Source organism: Glandiceps talaboti, chromosome 18, assembly GCF_964340395.1.
Source record: "Glandiceps talaboti chromosome 18, keGlaTala1.1, whole genome shotgun sequence".
Taxonomy (NCBI): domain Eukaryota; kingdom Metazoa; phylum Hemichordata; class Enteropneusta; family Spengelidae; genus Glandiceps; species Glandiceps talaboti.
In genome coordinates this window covers 3898572-3919836 of record NC_135566.1, presented here as the reverse complement: position 1 = coordinate 3919836, position 21265 = coordinate 3898572, and the positions used below count along the sequence as shown (strand labels likewise).

The 21265-nt window shown below is 37.2% G+C and overlaps 1 protein-coding gene across 1 annotated transcript; it reads left to right on the top strand.

The window, feature by feature from the left end:
- The first annotated feature begins 12109 nt into the window (after positions 1 to 12109).
- On the top strand, positions 12110 to 17906 carry LOC144449258 (dimethylaniline monooxygenase [N-oxide-forming] 2-like). Its single transcript, XM_078139771.1, has 7 exons — positions 12110 to 12242; positions 14679 to 15137; positions 15516 to 15571; positions 15946 to 16125; positions 16404 to 16623; positions 17087 to 17322; positions 17664 to 17906. The coding sequence occupies exons 1-7, from the start codon at positions 12110 to 12112 to the stop codon at positions 17904 to 17906; spliced, it is 1527 nt and encodes a 508-aa protein (XP_077995897.1).
- The last annotated feature ends 3359 nt before the right edge of the window (positions 17907 to 21265 follow it).

The following is a 21265-nucleotide window of genomic DNA, read 5'->3' as shown; positions in this document are numbered from 1 at the left end:
GAGGAATGATATTGGTTATTTGTATGAAAATGCACGATGTGATCTTTCGATAATCTATAATTCTGAGACTGCTAAAAATAGAGTACTGTGTTCCCATAATGTTCGAAATCACACTATTGCATATTTTCTAACTTTAATAAGTCATCGTTCGAAATATCGCCCAGTGACAGATTGTTCATGGTCATTTAGAAATAAAAGAAATTCAAGTGTTCACTATTTTGTTCTCATGGAAAACGTAATCGTTTATTCTCTTGCACAGTTCACACCATGTTCGATGCCCATATTGGATTCTTGTTTTTTATGTCATTTTTGAACTATTTTCATAAATTTGTCCGATGATCCTGAATATTTTCCTAATTTTAGTGCAAGAATGGGATTGATTTGCATTTCCATGGAGCACACTATGTTAACAGACATAGTGTAATGTAGAGACACGTGTTTTACCCCTTGAGTCCAGTGACTTTTAAGCAGAGAAACCAGTTGTGGGCTCTCTAAACTGACGATTCTTCACCAACCACTATAAGTTATTCAGCACCAGACTTCAATCTGATAAATCAGATTGTCACTAGTAATCCATCGCACATTGACACGTGCTTGTAATTGGCTATTGAAAGTCACGTGGGTACCAGTAATGTCATCGGTTTATAACAACGCTCCAATTGGATTCAATACAGTTCTCGTGGTAATTTCACACTCAGAACTAGTATTGGTGCTGAAAAACTCATTTGGCGTGGCGTCACAAGTTGGTGTAGGATCGCTAGATTAGAAAGCCGATGACAACTCCAAAGCCAGTGATCATCTGTATTAAAAATTCAATCGAGAAAGCACTGACCTTCATCCGACAAGTTTTCGTCTGACAACAAAATTTCAACTGCTTTATTGACCACATCACCAAGCTCAACAGAACAAACAAAATGTTGAACGGTACTGGGGCTGAAGAACGATGACGGTAGGATGTTGTCAATTGGGCGTTGACAAAGTTGAACGTTACTGTAGCATTCACCTACATAATAGAACAAATATTAATATTGCATTGTTTAAACACATCCTATACAATGGTTTTATTGTTGTATATATGAAAAATCAACAATAACAATCGAAGTAGTGTGAATTATAGTACATGTATCAGACAGGCAAAGTCGGTTCCTTTCTCTTTTTACAATTTTCAGCGATCTTATAGATAAGTTTTGGAATAATGCAAAATCTTGGGTGATTGTGTTTGCGCGAAAATAAAAGACTAGATGATTTTGCCAGCGCCCATTTATGGTAGATAGATGACAGCTGGTGAATCGCCTCAAGTAATTGTGCCAATAACTAATTAAAACCAGCCAGGATGTAGCTAAGATTCCAGTTCAGATTTTTAGTAAAACGATTTTACTACTATAGGAACTTTGAAAATCTCTGAACATTATACTTCAAGGGAACCAAAAATGCCGACTTTTCCAGTCTATAGTCTCACTTGATTTGCAACAACAACTGCTAAAAGGTCTTAAAACTTGTTCTTTGATGACTTTAATGACAATTATTACTCTCCTAAGGTTTTTTTGTGTGAAATGGAGGTACAGATATCATAGTCTCAAAATATATTTGTAACCATTCACACACAGGTTTGTTTTTTTAATTTCTAATTGATGGGAAGGATGACTAAACTACTATACTTGATATGATATGTCTTGTTTGCTTTGGTTTCTCTTTCTTGATAATTGGTCGTGTACTACCGAACCATTTCAGTATTGAGTTTGTTGGTAATTTGGGTATAATTTTATTTTTTCATGTTATTTATCAAACCACATGCTTGAGACAACTTTCAGATTTTACTACGTCTCCTATCATAACAGAATCATGACCCCTGCAAATATTGCTGTTGGAATGTAGTTACCATAGTTATCATGTAATTCATTCACAACATGCATTAAAGATACCCTAACGATGTTATACAACTTTTACTGTACGAGTTGTCAACTTACCACAATACGGTTGTAACTGTCGCTCATTTTGGCAATCAGGGTGTTAATCAAAACGACTACACCGATTAAACTGAAGATAGCAACGAGTACTTTCCCAATACTGTCAACTACGTTAAATGCAGAATCGAAGATGTCGATCTTACCAATACCAAGTACTGCCCACATCAAACTTGTCATGTACACCGTTAGACTACAGTATAAAGACAGATTAATACGTGTTAGCAGAAAAGTGACACACTTTAAAATAAGAGAGTGCAAATAAAACAATACTAATGAATATATCAAGACGATTTAACACCGGATTCAAAGGATACAATTCGACAAATTTGCTATAAATGAGTAAAAACAGCGGCTGTACAGTAATTTTTGTACTGATTTAAAAACACGTAATCGTTACAATAAAAGCGAAAGTATCACTAAGTTTCTGCAGTGAACTGTGCATTGTGTTGTAAAATACTGCTCACATCGAGTTGGTCACCACAAGCCTTATATACATTGATGTTCTAACTACAAGATTAACGATTCTGTCTGTTAGCAGTGATGCCTGCTAAATGGTGTACATTACAACTTCAATTTTTTTTTTCGGAATTACACTGCTAATTTGAACTATCCACGCTTGTCCTATGTACACTCTTTGAATCAAGTGGTCTGGGGCTTGGCTAAGTTTAATAACAGCAGGACATACTTGAAGATACCAAATGTTACGGGGTTATTACTAGATATCACCCCTCTTGTGTGAATAGTATGTATTGTGTGAATAAAGCTGGCTGACTACGACTATAACTTCGATGTCTACACTCAATTGTCTTCTTAATTGCTCAAAGATGGACTTCATGTGGTATGCAAAGGTTACTTACGAAGTGACACTGAGGTCATTGTTCACAGGATGGGAATGGACATGCGTATTATTAGCACTGTTATTGATTGATGCTTCTGAAGGTAGTAGACCAATAGAACCCTGATAGGTTGCTGTTGTTAGGGAATAGATCTGAAAACGAATGTTATGGAGTTGATGTGTCTGGTATATAGAAATGGTAATGGTTGTGTGGCCAGATAAATAACAGTCGATAAAATAAGCATAATTACTGGAATATCTATCAATGGTGAGGGTGGGTCCTACCCTACATATAGAACAAATCACGGAATGATACTGAGTACGTCAGGTAGGATTTTAAAGATGAACATAACTCCACAAATAAAGTCATTTACATAAACTATGTGTTCTGGAAAGTCATTTTATGATTTTATATCACTTACAATTACTTGCAATTTCAGAAAAAACATTAAGCTGACTTTGTGACTCTACAGGGTATATTTGCTGTGAACCATTGCCCCATGGGTGTCAGCAGAAATAATAAATTCAAGGTTGCACAGATTATATTCATGGGAGATGGTTTCTCTGGAGGTAATAAGCACTGAGGCATACATTATTTCTGCTGACTCCTATCATACAATGGCATGTGCATTACAGCAATTTAATGTGTATAGCTAATTCATTTTTACCTACCTTTATCAACGCCAGTCCGAAGCTTAGTATCGTCAAGGTTATGAAAACTACGACTAAGATACAGTCAATAGCCATTTTCACAAATGAAGTCTGTAAAAGTCCGAGATTGGTACTTACGTCGAGGGCGTATAGTATCCTGTATGTAAAATATAAATGCAACAATTACAGCATCATTGTTAATTTGAATAATTGTTCATGATAAGCCTTTGTGTCAGTACCCGTCTTTGACTCGTAGTGACAAGGCCCCCTACGTCACTAGTACTTGCCTTGCCTTAACAAAGTAAACATTAGGGAATTATATCTTTAGCAATTTCACAAAGAAAAAATGTTAGGATGTAACATCCTTGACAGAACTGAAACAAAACTTACCTAAAACTTGCCAATATGGTGACCAATGCTATTCCGATGTCGATAGGGACTCCATATGCACTGATGACTTCTTTGTCTTGATACGATATAATAATTCCCATTAGATTCAGAATCATTTGGCATCCAATATTGACGATATCAAAAATACTACCAGAACGTTTCAGATAGGTCCAAAAAGAACCCGTCGCTCGTACCTCTTGCATTTCCTCGAGAAATTGTCCGATGATAAAAGCGAGTAAAACAAAATCCATATACTGTGAACTGTAGAGTAAACGTTCACACTTCAAAAACAATAACACCAGAAATGCTAAATAGGACAATAAGTGACACTGAAATTTGACGACTGGGCAGTTCGTCCAAATGTCTGACACGAAAGTAAAATATTGGCCTAGGAACTCTTGAAATGTTTTGAGACAGTGCCAACAGCAACAACATCTACGACATCTCCCATCCATGTTATCATCTCCGTTGGGTTCTTGGCTTCCACTATCTGACTGACTTTCACAACCGCTAAACAGATAACAGATGGCGTAAAGGAACAGCGCCATTGGATAAATAAGTGGAGTGAAAAAGTAAAGTAACACATAAGGCCAAACTTCCTTAAATTGAGTATTGATGACGTAATTCAACATTGACCCATACCACATCTCTTTCAGTATCCTCTGTACGGGTGTCGTCGAGATGAACTGTCAGAATATAAAAATGAAGTTGTTTAGTCAAATTTTATGGTTTCGAATGTTCAGTCGTTAAGAAACAATCGTATCAACATTGTCAATTTGCTTTCCCCCCAAAAAAACCCACCACCACCACCACCACCACCACCACCACCACCACCACCACCACCACCACCACCACCACCACCACAACAACAACAACAACAACAACAACAACAACTTTCGTACAGCAGTTTCTCGAATTCGGAAATGCTTCGAAGTGATCTTTTCGCAGATTTTTTTGCAAACGTTAAATGTAAATAATTTTGTTCTACTTTCGATACCAATCTGAAAACAAACTGACAAAATTGAGCATCTCTCAGAGATAGAATTGCGAGAAAACGAAGGTACCTTTTTATGTCGGTGCTTGAGGGCGTAGTTCAATAGGTAGTTGTCGTTCTCTTCGATAATGCCCAGAGCGTGGTTTCTGTTGGTACATCGCCGCAATAAATCTACGGCTATAATCTCCATTTCATTGGCCAGGTTCTCATATTGTTCATTGGCGATCTGGTGACGTATACAAAGAATGTACAATTACATTAAATTTAATTGGTTCATAGGAGAAAAGGTCAAAGTGATGTCACTTCGAAGATATATTCTACAAGTTTTTTATTTCTTAAATTTCAAAGTGCCATTCATTTGAAACAAAATAATTTCTACTTGATTTCATTCTAAGCTATCAAGGCAAATTTGGATCGTTATTGGATAGAGATGGGGCATATCAAGGCAAATTTGGATCGTTATTGGATAGAGATGGGGCATATCAAGCTAAGCTTATACTCAAACCATTTATTTCAAACTCAAATTCAAACTCAAAGTCAAAGTCACTTAAGGAGAAGTACGCCGAATTTATGTACGCATTTCATCTGCGCATGATATAAATCGGCAATTTTGCTTTAAAAAGCTGTTCAATTTCAATTTTTAGCCTTGCTGAGCTAATGGCGGAAAGTTACGATGGTACTAAAAGTTGTACACGTGCAGTGTAAGATGGAACTTGATTAAGCAAGTGGTGAGTTTCTTCCAAATAAATCATCATTGATTTCTTCAAATCAACTATACCAGTTAACATAATTCACCCCTGATTTGGACATTTACCTGTTCAACACGTCGTATTTGATTGAAAACAGCGCTGTAATGCAGAGCTGTGTTTATCGGTCGAGGGGATACCATAATCAACTCCATCGCTGATAGTTCATTTGCAATCTGTATATTGTTGATAATTTCATCCTGATGTGGACAAACGAACAAAAAAGAATGAAGTGTAAAAAATCTCTTGAAGACCATTACTAAATATCTATGTTATTACAATTCAAAGGTCAGTGATTATAATGATGGAGAATAATACGGGAGATTCTTTACTCGTCACCTATCATATTCACTATTTTTATCCTTGTGCTTTTGGTTCCAATAGTCATCTTCGATTCTCAAATTCAATATCAAGATTTAATTCACATATTTTTGTCGACAATTAATTGTTTTATTAGTCCAGCAGATATAACAATATTACGGATATCACCATACCTACCCTATGTGGAGACTTTATTTAACTATGTACACTTATTTCACCAAACTACTGTAAAATGTTCAATGAGTATGGCCGCCATCTTGAAAATGACACCATTTTTAATTTATGCAAATATGTCCATAAGTAGATTTAACCAGTAGGTCAAACTCTACTTTCTCATCAATTTAGTGTAATTATCACAAAAGGAATAGTTTTACATCAAACTACTGTGAAGTAAGTATTATGAATGGTAGCCATCTTGAATATGGTGGCCATTTTTAATGTATCATCATAGCTAATTTAAAACGAATTCTATCTTCATAACAAATTTGGTGCTGTTAGCAAAAAGTGAACAATTCCACAAAAATCCGCGGGATTAAATGAGTCACTTCATCTTGACATCTTCTCACCTGATTTGTTTTATCTGTTGTGGAATATACCATCTGAATTGGTGTCAATTTTGTTTTTCCTGCACTGATTGTGGGATCTGCACCGTAACTCAATAGAACTTTCATAGCTTCAATGTCATATTGACTGGCCGCAAGGTGTAATGGAGTAAGGCCCTTCTTGTCACCAGCGTTGATATCTAATTCGTAAGAACTCTCGTTGAATAGGATCTCTATCATATCCCTTGCTTTGCCTTTTCCAGCTAGTGCGGCTCGATGCAGTGGTGTCTGCTCGAGTATGTTTTTTGCCAACACGTTTGTGTTACTCTCTAACATCTTTCGCAGTATGGTAGGGTTGCCAATGGTAACTGCATGATGTAAACACGTGTTGCCTTCACTGTCAGACAAATTGATATTCGCTCCTACAACGGGGAAATAAACACAAAGGAATTGAAGTAGGAAGTTAAATCAAGCATCGTGCCAGCTGGTGTTAGCCTCAACAAAACTCAACTCAAAGGGTTAACAAAATTTCTGACTAGCTGTCCCCTTAACCTGTCACTTTAACACAGCATACCAGGTCAGTAATATATATATATATATATATATATATATATCTATGCTATAGACCCTACAGAACTGTTTCGTGAGGTGCGTAGTCCTCACTCATCAGGGGTATATATATATATATATATATATATATATATATATATATATATATATATATATATATATATATATATATATATATATATATATATATATATATATATATATGCTGTGTGTGTACGTGTGTGTTCATTTATAAGAAAGTACCTGCTTTCAGCAATATACTAATAATCTCTGTATTTTCTTCATCTGTAGATAATATTGCGTACTGCAAAGCGGATTTTCCTTCATTACAAGTATGGTCAACTTCGGCACCTAGAGCCAACAGCTGTCGTACGACGGCTGGGTAACCATGGATACATGCAATGTGAAGCATCGTCTTGCCATCGTCTTTACACATGCTCAAAAAGTGTCCAGGTTCATTATCAATCAGATTCTGTATGACTTCTTCAATACTTTGATCCCAACGTGGTTCGGATGTGATTTTACTTTGTCCTCCATCACTTCCTGCAGAAATTGTTTCTGTTTTCTTGGAGGCCAACAATTTCTCCAATTCCTCGATCCCACCACCGCTATATAGAAAGCTCTCTGTCGACTCCGCCCTCAGCTCGTCACATTCTGCAAAATTAGTTTTTCGATCACGTAATTATTATAGTAAACAAAACAAAAAAATAAAACATGGAAAGTAAATATAGCAATTTGAAAAAAAAGACAGGTGTAATGGTTAATAAACTATTTGACATTTAACTAGCATATTCTCAATACTTTTAGCCTAGTCTAGAACCATGCATACAATCAAAGAAACTGGGGTCTTTGATTGATTAACAACATAAAATATAGCCAAAAACTACAATAGAAGCCAGTTAATAAGAAACAGCTCATCTTTTTCGACAAAAAAAATCACCGGCACCAGCATTATCATCGTCTGGTGCGACAAAAAATCTTACTAGACACTTCATGTTCTCTGTGCAAGCATAGACAGTGAAGAAGCTTCTCCACTGTTTATGGTGCAAGCCACCTTCAGATGATCAGACTAAATGTAACAATGATAGTCAGATTTTTGTCGTCATACGACTTTCTGTTTCAAGTTAACTGACTTTCGTGGTTTGTGTTAATATCATGATAGTACAACTTGATTACCAAACTGCGTTTTAGTACGAGTCCCCCATATATACCTTAATGTTTATCATTAATTAACAATACAAACTAGAAGGCATTCGGGAGACCAAACCTCCACCGGACCAACGTCAACTAGTCTAAGCAGCAGTTACTATTATAAATAATAAGCAAGCTAAGGTAACTAGTTGATTAAAATGCTATTTAATTAAATTTCTGGGTGCTTCTATCCACAAAATATCATAAATTAGAGCGCTTTGGTTTAATTAAAAATTTAATTAACAACTATGAATGTTTACATGCAATAATTTGAGCCTTTTCATTGATTAAAGTGTGATCTAATGACCTATGATGACTGCATGAAACATCTCGATCATGGTTGAGTTATTTAGTTTCATTTGCCATGCTGGCTTCAATATGCGAAATGTTACGTCTGTAACTCTAGAAATTAGCGCTAAATGTGTAACACGTCTGTTTTATTTTTAGGGTATTCTGACACGTTCCTACCTCTATCGTCTTCTTTACTGATTTTCTGTATTTCCTTCAAATGGGTTGCCTCTGAGTTCTCGATTACCTTCCTAACGAATAAAAAGGACAGCAAATTAAGGAAAGCAATAAATGTACCATGGAATGACAGGTATCAACCAAAAGAATAGATAACTACCCTTTGCCAAATTACAGAAATGCTAGATTGCGATACTGCAATTAAATATTTCACAAATGATATCAATACATTAAATAATTAGTTTTGTCTCGTAATGCAATGGGGATCGCAATCCACAATTTGTCCTTTAATATGATATTTTTTTTGTAAACATTTCGATTTAATCAAAAATGCAATTTACATCCTTTAATTAGAAAGCTGAAATAATCAATTTATTCTTTGTTCGATTTTGTCACTTATCTCATAACTTATCTTTTAACAAACTTTCACGTACATGTAAATCAAACCATATCTTGCTAATAAACAGAGACAGACAGACAGACAGACAGACAGACAGACAGACAGACAGACAGACAGACAGACAGACAGACTTATTCAGACAGGCAGACTAACAGATTGAGATAGATAAACAGACTGACTGAGTCAGACAACCTGAGTCAGACAAACTGACTACATTGGTTACGAGATAAAGACAATTGTTTTAGATTTTGATGGAGATTCCATTCCGGATCTCGATTGTAGTGAAACCGTGGTAACTGAAAATGTTATCATTTTTGTCCAACTTCCATAAGCGGAATTAATTAAAAGTAATGAAATTAAAAATAATGGTAGGAATATTCAGTACAAAAGTAAAAAATAAAAACAAAGCACAGAACACTAATTCAAAGGATATGTACTGAGTTTCGAGTTTCCGTTGAGTAACTTACCTTGCTGTTATATTTTCATTGATGTCACTGCCGGCTTCCTCATCTGTTTGATCCTCACCTTCTACTGAGTAGGACTCCTTTGAACTTGTCGGAGTATCATTTGTGTGTCTGTCGTTCAACAGTGCGTGCATGGAATCATTCTGTTCAATGGCTGCTTCAATAGCAGCGCTCAAATCATCGATGTCTGGAAATAACAGAAAAAATGCTAAGATTTTAAAACGTTCAGAATTTAACCAATCTTTAGGTTGACAGTTGATATACATATATTACGAATATGCCATTTGCAAAACGGCCATCTTGAATGGTGCTTTATGGGAAATGTATTGCCATTCATTGGCAAACATGACACGGTAGTACTGTAAACAATCTGCCACATTGTTTGCAACCACAAATACAATTTAGTCCTGTTCTTGGTTACGCAAACCCTAGTCTTGCTACAAAACCCCTCTGGCGATTCTGCTCACTGTGAAGGCGAATGAAAGGCGCCACTGAGGGCGCCCACACCCTTGCCTGCTTGAGGGAACACTACTTATCACCACATATTCGGAATTACAGATAACCCCTCAGTCCTGGTATCTAACTTTACCTTGGTCTTTTCTTTGTTTCGTTGATTTCGTTTTCGCCTTGGAAGGCGACCATTTTTTGGAGTCAGGCGAAACTTTTGATTCACCTCTTCGCCTTCTTCGCCCCCTTTTGCGATAGCTTTCATTGTACTCCGCTTCTAAATTTGTTTGTGGTAAATAAGACGAACTGTAGTCCCTGGGAGAATAAACCAGGAGGGGGGACCGCTGTGTCAATGGGGGAAGACTTCTTGTCTGTTCGTGTTCAAGCAGCAGTCGATTGAGTTCTGTTTGTGTTGTTAAAGACGATCGTTCACTTTCTTCTCTCGCTACCACTTGTTCCATTGAGTGGCTATTGTAAAATCGATGCTCAATGTCGTCTCCGCTTCCCTGCCGATACAGTGAATAAAGGTCCCCCGAGCCCCGACTGAGAGCTCGAAATAAAGGACGCTTTGCTCCGTTGCCAGACATATCGCTTGTCATCGTGCGTCAAATGGCCGTTGCGGTTATGACTATTAGATCCAGATTCAAATTTGAACAATAAATGTAGTAATAATCGTCCACCACGGCGACTTCCCTCCCAATGTAACTGGGGGTATTAGCTAATACGTGCATACATGTTTGTTTGCACTCAGTCTCTCTCTCTATGTATACACGGACATGTAGAAGTACTGTGAGTAGTCCAGTAAAAAGTACACTCTACGATACTAACAGAGACTGGCTGCGATAATACCAATGAATCCACGTACACAAAAACAATTTCCACGTCACGTCTCTAGTATCAACCACTCTGTCGAGGTAACTTTGTTATGACGATCTATAAGCGCGAATACCTGTTCTTCGGTCGATAATATCGACTGTGGCGTACACATACAGGTCGTCCACTTTGTGACGTCACTCACAATAGTAACGTTGCTGGCTTTCACTCTCTGTATTTGTATGTGCCACTGTTAAACTTTCCATTGTCTCCAGTCAATTATCTATGTAATGTGTCATGCTACCTAAGTATCTTTTGGTGAAAAGCCAAACTCGTAGTGTGCCCGTCGTTGATGCAAAATTAAACTTGCTCAAGTCTCTGGACTGGGGTTTTCATTCTTATTTTGAATGAATGAATGGCTGGCTGGCTGGCTGGCTGGCTGGCTGGCTGGTTGGTTGGTTGGTTGATTGATTGATTGATTGATTGATTGATTGATTGATTGATACATACATAGTCTGGTGAACGCATACAACTGCATGACTATATTACCTACACTTTAACTAATACAGAGATATTTTGGCAGACACACACACATTCGCTTGGCTATTGTCTGCCTCATAATTAAATGTATGGGAGGTAAATGAAGTGAACAATTTTTAAATGTACACGGTAAACGCCTCCTCCTGAGGTTTGAAAGTTAAAAAAGTGAGAGAGAGAGAGAGAGAGAGAGAGAGAGAGAGAGAGAGAGAGAGAGAGAGAGAGAGAGAGAGAGAGAGAGAGAGAGAGAGAGAGAGAGAGAGAGAGTCAGACAGACAGACAGACAGACAGACAGACAGACAGACAGACAGACAGACAGGCAGGCAGACAGGCAGGCAGACAGACAGACAGACAGACAGACAGACAGACAGGCAGGCAGGCAGGCAGACAGACAGAGACAGTAAAAGGCATTCGCATGACTGTCATCACTGAATATAGGTTGTAGAAGTAATTGCAGCGAAGCCGCGACATATTTTTAAATTTGCTCTGTAAACGATTGATCCTGAGGTTTAATTTGGTTCAAATCATGACCAACTATTCGGGGCCAATTTCAGACCCTCAGAATTTTCATAGTCCCCCCTTTGAACCCACATTTTTTTCATGCCCCCCCCCCCCCCGCAATTTCTCCCCCCCCCGCGCCGTAAATTCTGATCCCAGCCTAACGAGAGATGTTGTAACCTAAATACATAAAATATTTACATATCGAAGGTCAGTACCGCCAGACGTTGTCTAATCTGCGTGTGTGATATAAGTGTACGTCCTTAAACCACTGCATGATGGCGGGAGAAGCTACTATAAATCGTAATCGTGTTGCGGTGATTGGTGCTGGCGTTGCTGGTTTAACATCCATAAAAAGCTGTTTGGAAGATGGTCTTGAACCCGTGTGTTATGAGAGACACGACAGAATCGGCAAGTCAGCTTTTAGCGTTCGCTAACTTGAATTGTAATATATTATAGCATACGGTATAATGTTCTGTATAAATCTAAATTCGTTTTATAGCCCCCTTTGACTATCCGAAATGAGTTCCGTCCGAAAAAACTATGATCTTAAAAAGACAAAATCGCCTTCTCTATAGTGGTCTGAGGGTAAACTGCATGCAAGTAAGACCAAACAAAGTACACCCAAACAAACATTTTACCCTCTCGCTGGCTCATTTTTGTCTCATTTTTGACTACTATTTAGTACGTTTAGTACGTTCTAATAAGCATATAGTGTTTTGATAATTCATATCATTTAAAAAGAATAGTCTTGAATAGTGTATTAACCTGGATTATGCATTATTTTGACTGTGACCCTATTTCTATCTCACATTCATGATAACACACGATCTCTGAAAAGCACAACCTTGTAGTTAAAAAGCCAATTGTGTTCAGAACTAACACGCTTTACTCTTTCAGTTCAGGGCCGTAGCCTGACCAAATTGCCAAGGGGGGGGGGGGGGCAGAACGTTGTCTTTGTGCAATCTTGCATTTAAAATTTAGAAAAGTGCAAATTTACATAAATTTGCATGATATATATTTTAGCATACGCAATTAAATATCATATGTAATGTCAGAAAAAATAAAAAATGCTGGTCAACGGGTAACCTAACCCATCACATTGGGTAAGTAGGTCGATTTCATTTTTTCCCAATACTTGACAAGGATAAAACAAACCATATATAATGATAGCAAAATATTTCAGTTCTAGATAGAACTTATTCAGTCATCTTGATACTATCTCATGCAATTTGTCTGCATAGCTACAGTTAGGAAATGTACACAATTTACGGTTAAACAAATGGTGTAGTTCCTCTAACCCTCTCTTCTCAAAAAAATGTTAAGCCCACCAATTGAAACTCAAGCATTATTTTAGCCACCATTTCTGCCACGTACACTACAGTGGAGATATAAAATCATATGGTACAATGATCCATTGGAAGGAGACAACTCCAAAGGTGAAAAAACATGAAAATAAGACAGTGTAGGAGGCCATTTAGAGGCATAAAATATCAAACCATAGATGTAGACATAATAAAATACCAGAATTGAAACAATTATGCTATGCATTACATATTATCTGAAAGTGTATTTTGTTGTGGCAAAGCTGAAAGATATTATGCGGATGTGCACATGGTAAATGGCTTCTCCTGAAGTTTAATTTGGTTCCAAAATTCCGAATAAAGAGCAAAACATTTCAAGACTTTCAGACTTTTGATGGCTCAATGGTCATAAACTTTTGTTAAATTCTTTTAGTACACATTGGATATTTAATCTCAATTCATGTTTGTATGCAACATCACAGCCAAGTAAACCACTGTATAAGATATTATATTATTTGGAATAGACTCAAATGTATGTTGTTACATGTACTATTCAGAAAATATGAAGAAATATCCCTAATTTTGAAAAGAAAATGCGAAGCCCGCATGAGGATATATTGCCCATCACCAGAAAAAATTATTACTCATATTTATTTTAAGATATTGTTATATAATTTAGTTTCTACTTCACACACAACTCCACATTGTACATGTAGTACATAAACAAATATTTAGGAAAACCAAAAGCTTTAATGTTTTGAAAATATTTTCTATTTGTTTTAAAATGTTAATAAAGTTACATTTTATGTAACAGGTTAAATAACCCTGATACTATGTACACAAGTTTTTCGAAAAAGATTTTTGCGTAGCCCCCCTACCTTTCTCTCATTTTTCGGTAGCCCCCCCCCCCCGACCAACTCCAATTTTCAAGTGAAGCCCCCCCCCCCAAAAAAAAAAAAAATTCCTCCGACCCCCCCCCCCAACCGTAAATAATGACGGCTCCCTAGGATGCCAGAGTTTTATTTCGAAGAAATAATAAATCTGGTTTGCGAGAATGTCACAAGATATGTTTTCACCATTTGCAAGCTATCAGCTCAAGCGAACTGAAGCCCACAATTTATGGCTGTCGTCACAAGCGAAAAAGGACAACCATTGCTTTCTAATACCGTTGTAGTTCGTTAGCGTCCATACTCTTGATGATATTTGTAATATTTTGACGAGGATATGTACAAACAAAACTAATACACCACCACCTGTGATTTGTCGTTATGTAAGAAATGTTTTTTCATCTAATATACATTCAATTTGTATGAGGATATGGATTCTGTGCTTAAAGATCCATTTTGGATGTGAACAACAATTGTATGGCAGAACTAAAGAAAAAGTTGGACTATATATTTCGATGAGCTGTGGTGACACTTACTTTGGTTCTTGGGTTGTCATGGTGATAAAGAGCACTTTGATAAGGTTGATACACCACTGTTATCACAATATGCCATGTTCTCAGCAATCAAAGCAATCATTGGATTTATGTCTTCTGTAGGTGGATTATGGAATTATAGTGACGTCATTCAAACAGACCAGGGAGCTGCTGTTTATCACTCTGTTGTTACCAACAATAGCAAAGAGATGTTGGCATTTTCTGATTTTCCATTTCCAAAAGAATGCACGTCCTTTATGTCGCACAGGGAAGTGGTCCAGTATCTTGTAAGCTATGCACAACACTTTGACCTTGAGAAGTACATCAAGTTCAACACCAACGTAATGAAAATCGAGAGAAATCGTGACGATGGTGATGGTCAATATTGGAAAGTGCTTGTGAAATACGAAGATGATTCGGTAAATGTGGAATACTTTGACTACGTTATGGTATGTATCGGGATGTTTAACAAGTCGTTTACACCTGACTATCCTGGATTAGATACATTCAATGGAATTAAGATTCATGGCAACGAATATCGAGATGCATTCAAATTTAAGGAGAAGAGAGTAGTCGTCGTAGGTAAGTTTCAAACATGAATTGTTGAAGACATTGGGTAGCTAATTAAGAATGTTATAAGAAGGCATCAATCAAAATGTATCAAGATGAACTAAACAAGGACAAACTAGCCAGATATAAAAAGACAAATGAAATATAAAATTTTAATATATATATAATACTATGAATATACTTAATACAAATCAAGTGAAATTGTGGTAAAGTAAGTTAATGCATGACGAGATGAAAGCGTGAGTTTGATTTAATATAGCGTGAAAAACTGTAATATTTGGTTTCATTACAACAACCGTCTTCCATTGCTACAGTAGACAAGAAATCAATGTACATCATGACTTTATCTCACTAGATAATTATGCATATTTTCACATTGTCATTAAAAAGGTGGAAGTCACACTGCAGGAGAGATTTCGTGTGAGATAGCAAAACATGGATCAAAGGTAAATGCATACGAATGTATATTTAAGCATTCTTATATGCCAGTCTGTCTATAAGCATGTACAGCGAATTTCTCAATACTGTGCAGCTTTTTGTTTGATTACAACCACACAGAAACCAATAAGAAACTGGACATGCCGCTACGCTTTAAGATAGCAAGATTGAATGAGTACAGTTTCTTGCTACATTTTGTGTAAATGAAATGAACTACACATGCCACCATATATACATACGTCAAATGAACACTGCAAAGGACCTATACACGCCCGTCATCAGATGTTTGATACTAAGAAAAACAATAGCTGGCCTGGTATTTCACCCTGCTTCGTTGATAATACTATCCATTATGTTACTCCAATTCCATTGTCATTACCAGGTCTATCTGAGTATGCGACACGGTACATACGCTATACCGAGAATTTTGATTGATGGATTGCCATGGGACTTCCAGTTCTTCAAAAGATGCAACTTTCGAAAATCAAGTTCGCAAATGGAGCATTTTCTTGATGGTTTGTTCAAGACAAGGATCTCCGATTATAAGTCGCTTGGTTTACACGTAAGTCTAAACTCTCACTCGCTCGCTCCCCCCCCCTCTCTCTCTCTCTCCCTCCCTCCCTCCCTCCCTCCCCTCCCTCCCTCCCTCCCTCCCTCCCTCTCTCTCTCTCTCTCTCTCTCTCTCTCTCTCTCTCTCTCTCTCTCTCTCTCTCTCTCTCTCTCTCTCTCTCTCTCTCTCTCTCTCTCTCTCTCTCTCTCTCTCTCTCTCTCTCTCTATGCAGTGACATGACATTCCGTAATCAAAATAAATACTATATGTACGAACACTTCGCCTTGCAGAGTACGGAGTCAATATTGAAAACTTCATCTCTTATGATCAACGATGACATACAGGATAGAGTCAGTCATGGTCAGTTGACTCCAGTGGGAGACATCGCCGAGATCCAGGGAGATAACGTAATACTGACTAATGGCACTGTCTTAAAGGACATCGATGGTATTGTGTTCGCTACAGGCTACGAATATTCCATACCAATCATAGACCAGTCTTGGATTTATGGTAATGTCATGTCCATTTTGAATATATAGAATATATTTGAATATATTAGAGATCGACCAAAAATGGATTCTTTTGAATTGTTGTATAGCTATGACAGGAAACATATAAACTAACCAACATACATGTACATACTTGCATTCACACACACACACACACACACACACACACATACACACACACACATACATACACACACACACACACACACAATCCGTCGTTGCTATATACGGAAAGGGTTTTACTGATAGCTACACATACATACATACATACATACATACATACATACATACATACATACATACATACATACATACATACATACATACATACATACATACATATATATATATATATATATATATATATATATATATATATATATATATATATACATACACGTACGTACGTATCAATATTTAACCGTTAAACTAATTTCAAATTCTTATTTTTCCTCCTGTTTTAGATGACTCAAATAATGTACTGTTGTACAAGTATATATTTCCTACAGCTTTACAGAATCCTGAAAGAATGTCAATGATCGGTATGCTATCATACCTTGGACCTGTCTGGCCAATGCTAGAAATGCAAGCTAGATGGGCGACGAAGATATTCACTGGGAAAGTAAAGTTACCGGATAAGAAAATCATGGTACGAGACATTGAGAACAGCCCAAGATATATCGGCAAACAATATAAATACGTAAGCACATATTTACTTCATGTGTAATATGTGTTTTGTTTATTTAAGAGAGAGAGAGAGAGAGAGAGAGAGAGAGAGAGAGAGAGAGAGAGAGAGAGAGAGAGAGAGAGAGAGAGAGAGAGAGAGAGAGAGAGAGAGAGAGAGAGAGAGGGGGGGGAGGGAGAGAGAGCGAGAGAGAGAGAGATCTGAGTGAGAGAGAGAGAGAGTGTGTGTGTGTGTGTGTGTGTGTGTGTGTGTGTGTGTGTGTGTGTGTCCTCTGCGGTGTGTGAAACGCACAATCGTGTAATATGTATGGCACTGCATAATTATGAGGTTAATATTTTGCTTTGTGTACGTACTAGGTGTCCTTCTTTCCGTATATAGAAGACATTGCCGAAGTCATTGGTGTAAAACCAAGCTTATGGAAGTTACTGTTCTCCGATCCAAAGTTGGCATATGCATTTCAGTATGGTCCAATGGTACCTTATTGGTATCGTTTACAAGGTCCTAATACATGGAATGGTGCAAAAGATGCAATCTTGAATGTCTTGAAGAATACAACGTATCCTACAAGACGTTACCGTGCAGATGAAGAAATGCCGTGACCAAATAACGCTTGGAAATGTATACGTAGGTGTGATAAACATACATGTATTACATGGTTACCAGTGTTAGGACATATTATAACAATGTCAATAACATAGTAGGTTATCTAAATGTACGGACTTTAACGCTGCTATTCTTAACAATATTAGAAAGTGCTACTTTGCGAGTAGACACGTTTCGTCCTACTTTTGGAGGACGTATTACTTCGTCGTTCATAGAACATGAGATACCTTATAAAGGTACAAGATCAACTTGATGCTTTTCTGAAGTCGCAAGTAATTGTAGGTTATGTAAAATCATGAAAGGACTCTCCAGAACCCATATTTTATGAAAGTACCTTTATTTTCTGAAGTGGTGTTCCCCTTTAACACACCGTGGCGTCACAAGCCCTAAAAGCATCATAAACAATGAAATCTAAGATTGTTATGATACAAGAATTCTTTGCGTGTTTTGAACTCCACTTTTATGATCTACTATAACTTAGTCACGTCTTGCTTGTTTAATATTTGTTGGCTAAACTATTTTATAATATATATAATTTATAATATTACCTTTTTCATAATATGGTCAAATATATTTGTAATCAATGGCTGACTGTGTTATTAGCAAAGGAATGACAACTACTAAAGATGCAATACAATGTAATGTGAGCTTCGGGTTTGTACTTTAAAAAGAATTCTGATCATTAATAAATATATTATTGCCAGCCAGTTTAGTCATTTCTTTTTGTCAAAGTGTGTATGCAATTCTGTGTATATAAAATAAAATCCGTTAAATATAACATAAAACGAAAACAAACAACAACACAAGCCAGTAAGTTGATAAATTAAAAATACGCTACAAGGAACTCCCTCCGAACTAATTACGACACCGCATGCGCAGAGATTTGGTTTCGAGCTGGTCACTTTCAAACATTTTGAGACACAAAGTGTCTATGGTTTTGGCAGTGAAGGGTCAAAATATCCTCTCTCCCCTATTTTATATAAATGTTTGTATCGGTTACCCAGAATCCTCTGAAGTCGATGGATAACCAAGAATTAGTTGATGTACACATGAAATGTGTCCCTTTGAGAGTGTTTTTAGATAGTAGGTTCTTCTGTGCTTATGGGCCCTCAACGGTATTAAAGTTTAACACTTTGGAAGACCTCTGACAGATTTAAGACACTTCTAGACACTGTTGAATCAGTCTTTGTGTTATACTCATATCACGTTCAAGTACACTAATACCTTCACCAGACACGGTCTTCATATGACGTAACTCATTCGTCAGTCTCATCATTTCCTGATCAAGTTCATTAACATGTGTCACAAGCGTGGTCTGCACCTGTTCTAAACTATGCGCATTGATGTCTTTAACTCTACGAAGGAAGCTGTCCCTTATAAATTCGTTTACTTCATCCGCCGTTTTCATCTGGAAAGTGCTGGATACAGTAGCACTGCTTCCACGTCGCTTTCCCCGTAATATTGTAGATTGTCGACGCCCACCTTGACTACCAACTAGGAAGTTCTCAGTGTAGTAATCCGACTCGTTGTCAACTGATTGCATGTCAAGGGAATTCGTCTCTTCATCTCTGTCTGCATCGGATGTTGAACTTTTTCTCTGAGAAAAACAACAAGACTGGTAAACATGACTGACAGACACAGACACAGACACAGACACAGACACACACACACACACACACACACACACAGGGGTGTCATTGAGAGCACTGATAAGAAAGTCACGAACAGTGTGAAATGATTTGCTTTCACTCTGTGAAGCCTGAAATCACGATAGTCGAAATTTCTTGGCGCTACTTTGAGACATTTTCTAGACCCTCTGGAACTTTTACGATGCATTCTGGGAACTATTCAAGTTGGCAGGTCACTTAAACAACAGTCGAGGTTAGTCATACTTCACCGTTTTCAAACACTTCTGAAAATCGAAATATGTAGCCTAAAGTACCCAGCAGTTTTCCTTGCTTTACCCCAGAAAGTTTTGCCTTTGTGTTTTTAATGCCAAATGTCTGTGAAAGCTGTGGCTGGTTTCTTCGCTTTTATGCGGAACATTTTCATTGCACCATTGAGTATCCTACCCTTCAGTTATGTGCTTTTGCCCTGCCACCACTGTATGTAATTTGTTTTAGTTTTTAATTGTAACAGGGCTTGAACATGAATGAATATTTCTTTAGAAGAAAATAGTGATGGTGGTGATTTATTTACCCGACATTTCTTGCATGTATTCCGACAACAGCGTCTCAGCTGACGGATAATTTTAAAAATCAATGTATATGTATCAACTAGGAGGTTAAAGGGTACGGGTGTGTCACCAGCACCACGAAACTCCATCGTCAACTTGGCACGTTCATAGTTGTACATCAGCGAAGCATTTTCCTGTCAATAACACCAAACACATCAAGAAATAAGTCAATGATCGCAAATCTGAGTTGTGCATGAAAGTAGTCCAGTATAAACAGTCTTACAGAATGGCTATAGTTTGTGGGAAGCCGTAAAAAGGTGAGTTACACATGTCAGCGTCCAATACAACACCGTTCTGATATGGAAATGCAGACTTACTAGTAGTCTACCTTATCAAAAGTTCCACTGACAAATGTCCGAGTATACGATGCGCTGAAAATCAGAAGAGATCAAATTATGATATATTCTCTTCTACATGACCCTTTCTCACCGTCTTTAACTACCAAACCGGTACTAGACAACAGGGTCCAGATTCAACATGTAAAAACAATAATTGTCAACCAGTTTATTCGACACTTTAAACGCTGAGGTCGGCATATAGAAGTTGTGAGAACAATGCCCAATTTGAAAAAAAAATTGTCATTCATTCGGATTACCGGCAGAAGTTGACCGAGAGAATTCTCGACACATCCTCCGGGAAATTTGGGATGCCAAAATATGTTTGATTAAAACAACGAAACACACCAGTGAAGTATTATTTCACTGGTACGGCAGCCTATTGTCTCATCATTGTAACTTCAGGCTAATGTATTGATATCACTTACATTTATTTAATCACTTAAAAAAATACATTAAATATAAGTTAAATCAAATTAAATCTACTCTGATATAATCTCATTTAATTTAACATAATTTAACGTTTTACTTACTTCGATTCGATTGTAAGTGTCACTGATTTTGGCGATTAGCATATTCAGCAAGACAATGACAGTCAGTAGATTGTAGAATGCGAAGAGAGCTTTACCAACTGACTCTACAAGCCGAAAATCTGAATCAAACGAATCAATATGACCCAAGCCAAAAAGTGTCCAAAACAGGTCTTCAATTTGGGCAAATAATCTGAAATAAACGTAATTTGTTTGAAGTAATCAGAACCTGCTACGAGTGAACATAAGGTTAT